Source organism: Austrofundulus limnaeus, unplaced genomic scaffold (assembly GCF_001266775.1).
Source record: "Austrofundulus limnaeus strain Quisiro unplaced genomic scaffold, Austrofundulus_limnaeus-1.0 Scaffold425, whole genome shotgun sequence".
Classification (NCBI taxonomy): Eukaryota; Metazoa; Chordata; class Actinopteri; order Cyprinodontiformes; family Rivulidae; genus Austrofundulus; species Austrofundulus limnaeus.
In genome coordinates this window covers 271,647-277,385 of record NW_013952827.1, presented here as the reverse complement: position 1 = coordinate 277,385, position 5,739 = coordinate 271,647, and the positions used below count along the sequence as shown (strand labels likewise).

General features: G+C 38.6%; 1 protein-coding gene and 1 long non-coding RNA gene across 4 annotated transcripts in view; one reads left to right on the top strand and one right to left on the bottom strand.

The window, feature by feature from the left end:
• The window catches only part of LOC106529176 (uncharacterized), a 9,611-nt gene extending 7,748 nt beyond the window's left edge, over positions 1 to 1,863 (bottom strand). Inside the window, exon 1 of the long non-coding RNA XR_001311603.1 lies at positions 1,779 to 1,863. This is a non-coding gene — a long non-coding RNA (uncharacterized LOC106529176). The remainder of the gene's footprint in view (positions 1 to 1,778) is intronic.
• plekhg6 (pleckstrin homology domain containing, family G (with RhoGef domain) member 6) overlaps positions 1 to 5,739 on the top strand; it is a 28,838-nt gene that overhangs the window by 7,517 nt on the left and 15,582 nt on the right. For 2 of the 3 annotated variants that reach the window (XM_014024527.1, XM_014024525.1), the window contains exons 3-10: positions 417 to 503; positions 765 to 905; positions 1,821 to 1,919; positions 2,041 to 2,091; positions 2,325 to 2,474; positions 3,511 to 3,621; positions 4,678 to 4,827; positions 4,922 to 5,056. In XM_014024527.1, coding sequence (XP_013879981.1) covers positions 417 to 503; positions 765 to 905; positions 1,821 to 1,919; positions 2,041 to 2,091; positions 2,325 to 2,474; positions 3,511 to 3,621; positions 4,678 to 4,827; positions 4,922 to 5,056 — 924 coding nt within the window. The remainder of the gene's footprint in view (positions 1 to 416; positions 504 to 764; positions 906 to 1,820; positions 1,920 to 2,040; positions 2,092 to 2,324; positions 2,475 to 3,510; positions 3,622 to 4,677; positions 4,828 to 4,921; positions 5,057 to 5,739) is intronic. The other variant, XM_014024526.1, reaches the window with a different exon arrangement.

Genomic DNA, 5,739 nt, shown 5'->3' with positions numbered 1-5,739 from the left:
TTATTGTATTGTGTTTTATGATTATTAATGCTTTATAAAGTATTTACAAGCTACTAAATATCCATTTATAAAGCATTAATAAATGGGGTTTTAAAAGAGCCTATATTCTGAACTGGTTCTGTTTTTAATTTTGCCTTTTAAAACRAATTATTAGGAACATTTAAGTAACATTTAAGAAAAACATTGAATGTATGACCTTTGTTGGTTTTGAATTCTTCACTGATGCATCACTACTCTACTGAAGAATTTAATAGGGACCTGGTTGGAAATTACTCATCTTACTGTTAACACTTAAAGTGTTAAAAAACTACATTTATAAGGAACTTAAGATGCTGGTGAACAGTCAGAAACAAGTTGTTGGTGAGTAAGTACAGCTCAGTTTGAAATCATGTCTGAATTCATTGTTTCATTTCCAGAGAAAAAGCAAACACTTTCCAACCCTGGGTAAGGGAGGCACATCAGGGAACAAATCCAGGAAGCCGGTCCAGAGCCTGTTCAACCAGGTAGTGTGTGAAAAACCGACTGAGGTATTAAGTTGTCTCTCAAGTACCAGACATAGACACGCTCCGACCGTGTCCGCCCACGCAGACACCTGAATCAATGCAGCACCAACTTGTTCTGATCCACCAGTGTTCAGTTTATGAGACCGCAAATATTCACAACATCCTTTAGTGGAACCACTGGTGCGTTGTAACATCAGCTTTTCTTGTTCTTCTTCCCTGTCCTTTGGGTGTTTTGTTTTGTCGTTTGGTTGTGTATTTTAGCCGGAGCGAGACCAGCTGGATGTGTTGAAGCAGGAGCTGGACGCCTTCGTCGTGTCCAACGACCTGGAATGGAGATGGAAGGAGGAGAGTCGTGGAACCACGCTGGAGCAGAACTGGACCGATTTAGTGACTTCTCACACGGTGAGGCGTTGGTATTGTTGTGTGTATTATTGCCAGAAGGGGTTAAAGATAATTGCCATTATTTTGAAATAAATAAAACATATTTAGTTCGATGTGTTCTTTTTGCTTTCTTGGAAAATCGGCTAAAATTAGCACCTTAAATGTTTTGATCTGCTGCCAAAAAAGATGAGTAACCGTGTAATTACCTGTTAGCAAAATATCTCCTAAACCAGATGTCAGACTTTACTGAAGACTTTACTAGATCTACGTCTACAACTGATAAACCTCAGGAGTAAACCTACCAAGACACGACAGGAAGTGGCCTCCACTTGCTTTTAGTTTCTTTATATTTTTACTTGTTTTTATTGTGAATAGTATGTTTTATGTTTGTTAGTTTATGCTGTTTGTGTCATGATTTTTGCTTTTTTCGTTGCTGTTTTATGTCCACTTGTGTTGCTGCCTCTTGACCTGGTCGTCATTGTAACCTGGTAAAATGAGTTTGTTAGTAAGATATGGCTGCTTTTTAGTAAAATATCTCATAAACCACTGGTTGGATTGTAATGAACTCTCTGCCACTGAGTGAAAATCTACATCTGATGCATATAATCCACCTTTGTAAACACCAAATAGTTATAATTAAATCCATATTTTAGGAGATGAGTAACATAATTTGTTGTAGTAGTAGCTGAGAGTCATCCCCAACACAAACCCTGAGCGCTAACATGTACAAGATCTTAGTTTCAAACTTCAAAAGAATGCATCACTCACCACTTTTCATGCCAAAGAATTACTCAAATCTTTCTCACTGATTAGGGTCATTTTTCTCTAGACATATCCTTGTTATGAAATACCTCCTCTGTAAGCACATATCACACATTCTTCAAATATCATTACCAGCCTTCTCTTTCTCTTCTCCCTTTGAATTCACATCACAAGCAGACGATGGGTAAGATGCAGAGAAACCAGCAGGCGACGCTGTGGGAGTTTGTTCACACTGAGCTCACTTACATCAACAAGCTGAAGATCATCAAAGACGTGAGCTCTCTCTCTCTCTCTCTCTCTCTCTCTCTCTCTCTCTCTCCTTTGTTATTGAGCTCAGCTTTATGTGTGTCAGAGCGGAGGAGGAGGTTAACAAATGTGTGTCTGCCTCTCACAGTTGGTGATCGCAGCTCTCCGCAAGCTGCACCAGCACGAACTTCTTCAGGAGGTTAGTCTGTAAAATTTAAAAATAAATAGATTCTGCACAACACATATCAATCACAAAGGTCTATTTTCCACTCCTCTGCACAGTGAGGACATGTGAGACATAAATAAAGCCTAAGTGGAACATTGAAGAAAACAATATGTTTCCACTGAGAAGACGGAAAATGCCACAGAACAGAACAGAACAGGGCGGTTCGACTCTTAACCCTGTGACTTTTTTGGTTTGATCTAACAAAGGTGACCCCCGAGCTGCTGTTCTCCAACCTGCCSTCCATCCTGCAAGCTCACCAGCTGTTCTGGCAGGAAGTGGTATATCCCATGCTGCAGGAAGTGCGAAGGACAGGCAAGCCTTTTGACCCCATGAGGTTGGAGCCTGGCTGCCTGCAGGTATGAGCTGCAGGTTACAAGTTAAATCACAGTTAAAAAGAATCCTCATTGTGCAAGACACTGTGCAAAGTGTGGACATAAAGGCAATGCAGGTGATCATATAGTGTTAATTCTTTTTTTTTTTTTGCACATACAGTAACCTTTTAGTCTTTATGTTTTGCATTATAGATTTCTGGACAGGTTTGACTCATTTTTGTTGTGAAGTTGAACTTAAAATAKGTTTTTGATTGCTGATATAGATCCTCAGTCATTCAGGTCATGATCAATCCCAAAAAAGAAAACAAAAACTTATTTTGATAAATTGTATTTTGAGTTGAAAACGCAACCTGGACGAGGAGTGAAACCAAACCCACCAATGGCATTTAAACCAAACGGGGACTCGACTTAGGTCCCCAAATGCACCAGTTGTCCCCAAATGTAGGCGTTTTGTCTTAAAATTGCCCCCAAATGTCACCAAAAACAACCCCCTCCACACACACACACACACGCGTCATACATATTGCACATATGAAATTATGTGCAACACACATATTCACATACATTCATACACCTATGTAGTGTTAGTCTGATTAAGTTTGTTCTAAAATGTTCTTTATTCTGAAGGTTTTCTGTTGCACTAATRCTGAATCATTTTCTGTTATACGTTTCTAAAACTAGTTTTGCATAAAATTAAATGAGAACAATAAAAACATCTGAGCATTTACAAATGTGCATGCATCATCAACTTTTAAAGAAGTTTAGATTCTTTTTTTCCGTTTGTTTTTTTTATCCTTTTGATAWACAGTATAAGCATTTTGTTCATTTCAGGTTTCCATTACAATTGAAGTCACATCCTGTAAAAACAAAACAAAACAAAACAAAAACGCCCACACTTTAACACTTTAAAGGTATTTAAAATGTGGGCAAGGTGAAACTTTTTTTCTTGAGAACACAAACATTTAAACAATCTTCTTTTTAAAAAAAGTTCTGCAGAAAATGAACCTGTTGTGAAGTGAGATTTCTGCAGGTCTGAGTTTAATTCTGTCTTTCCTTCCAGTTCAGAGAGCGTTTCTCTGCCTATCATGTTTACTGCTGGGAGGAGGAAAACACTCTGGAGTTTGCACACAGGCAGATGGAGAGCAATCCACACTTTGTTGCTTTTGTGCAGGTACTGAAGCAGCCGCACGTAAACTACGGCAAGCCCTTTAAGCGTTTATTCAATATTAAGGTCATTAAATAAACACTCGGTCGGCTTACTGTAGAGTTAATGTGACACTGTAAAGCTCTCCCGCTGTTTCCAACTACTGACTTCATGGAATTCAAAGGTTTTGTTTTGTGATGTTTTCACAACCATGTGGGTGACTTGTCATGAGAGCTTGCTGACTAAAATAACCATAAGCTACACCAACATCTTCTACAAATGATTCAGCTGACGGAGATTTCTAGATCACCAGTCTAAATAATGGGCATGTGTGGAAAAAAGGGGACAAGCCTGTCCTGAATGTGCTGAATCAGCTCCTACTGACTTATTTAGCATCTTGCAATGACAGCAAAATTATTACCATTGCTTTGTACAAAGACAATTTGTCTTTTTTTTTATTCGGGGAGCTTTGCTAGTTTTCAAAAAGTTCTAACATTTTTTGAGGTTACATGATTTTTTTTTACAGATTAATTTGAGATTAAATTATACATAAAATAGGAAATTGCTGTTTGGTTGATCATTTCTAGGTTGCAGCAATGTTTCTAGGCAATAAATCCTATTGAGTTGGGAATCCTTTTTAGGGATTCTTAAATGGTGCCATTTTTGTTAGGAAAATGCATTAGTGGGCTGAGCAGAAAAGTTGAGTTTGTGGTTTTTGTGTCCATGAAAAACTTCTAGATCTACTCTACCAAACAGCCTAATCTGCTTGTTCTTGTTTATTGGATTGGATTATTATAAAACAAGACACATAGGTAATTTTACAACCTTTTCATTCAACAGCCTTGAACTAGTCTGGTTTTTAGCTCATCAGTTTGGTCAAAATKAAACTCAGTTTCTCCAAGTTTAAGTCATTAATCTAGAAAATAAGATTTCCAACTTCAAACGATCTGACTTTTGTTTTAAATGTTTAATCAGCTACACAAATATATTGAATTCCTTTTTTAAACCGTTGGAGAATGTGGGGTCAAATACTAATAAAGTTTGTTAAGATGCATGAATTTTCTGTGTTTTGGWTGTGTCCAGTGGCTGGAGGAACACCCACTGTGTCTGCGGATGCGGCTTGGGGACATGCAGGCCAAACCACATGTGAGGATCACGAAATACCCGCTGCTGCTCAAAAGCGTGCTGGAAAACACGCAGGAGCCTCAGGTGCAGCAGGCCGTCAGAGGGATGGTGAGGGTTTGACTCTGCAGGATTGTTTGCCCCCCCCCCCAGGTGGACAGGTGTAAGATGTTTCCCCTCATCCCTTCTGTTTGCTCCGCTCCAGCTGTCCAGCGTGAAGAGGTTTTTGGAAAGCATCAACGACTACATACGGCTACGAGGTGACGAGCTGGCACTCTCCATCTCTGCACAGAGGCTGCAGGGATACGAAGTGGAGGGACTGAATGAAGAAATCGACAAAGTAAAAAAAATCTTTTTGGTCTTTTACTGTCACTTTTAGATCATTTGCACAGTTTTATGTCTCTGCTGTATTTTATTGTTTTATGAAATCTTTTTGAGTGTCTTAGCAGCTGTTTCATATATTTTCTTGTAATGTTGTAATATCTTGTCTGGTTCTGAAGTAAAGGTGCTCACTGCAAAGTATGAAATCAAACAAAAAGTTTATCCTGTTGACAGTGAAAGTGATAGCTTAAATATAGCTTTTAGTAATCTAATTGTGTCAATTGGTTTTACTCAAAATGTCCACAGACCTACTCACTCTCTTCTTCACACTCTTGATCTGGTTCTTATGGTGTAGAGAGTAAGAACTTAATTATACATCCTCACAATCCCGTTCTCTCTGACCATTTTTTAATAATCTTTGAGTTTACATTGGCTGCTTTTATAGCTACTGAGAGAAAATTTCATTATAGTAGATGTTTATCAGAGAATACTGCAGCTAACTTTAAAGAATCTCTTTCAACTTTATTATGACCCGCGAGGCACGTGAGGCGTAAGCAGGAGTCATATTGTTTTCGTACGTTTTTTTTTTTTCAGTGATTTTTGGTCAACCGTACCACAAAATTGGCTGCACCGATCAACATGAAATTGGGCAGGTTTGTAGATGAGTCTGACCTACACTGCTCCAGCCAACGGTTTTATGAT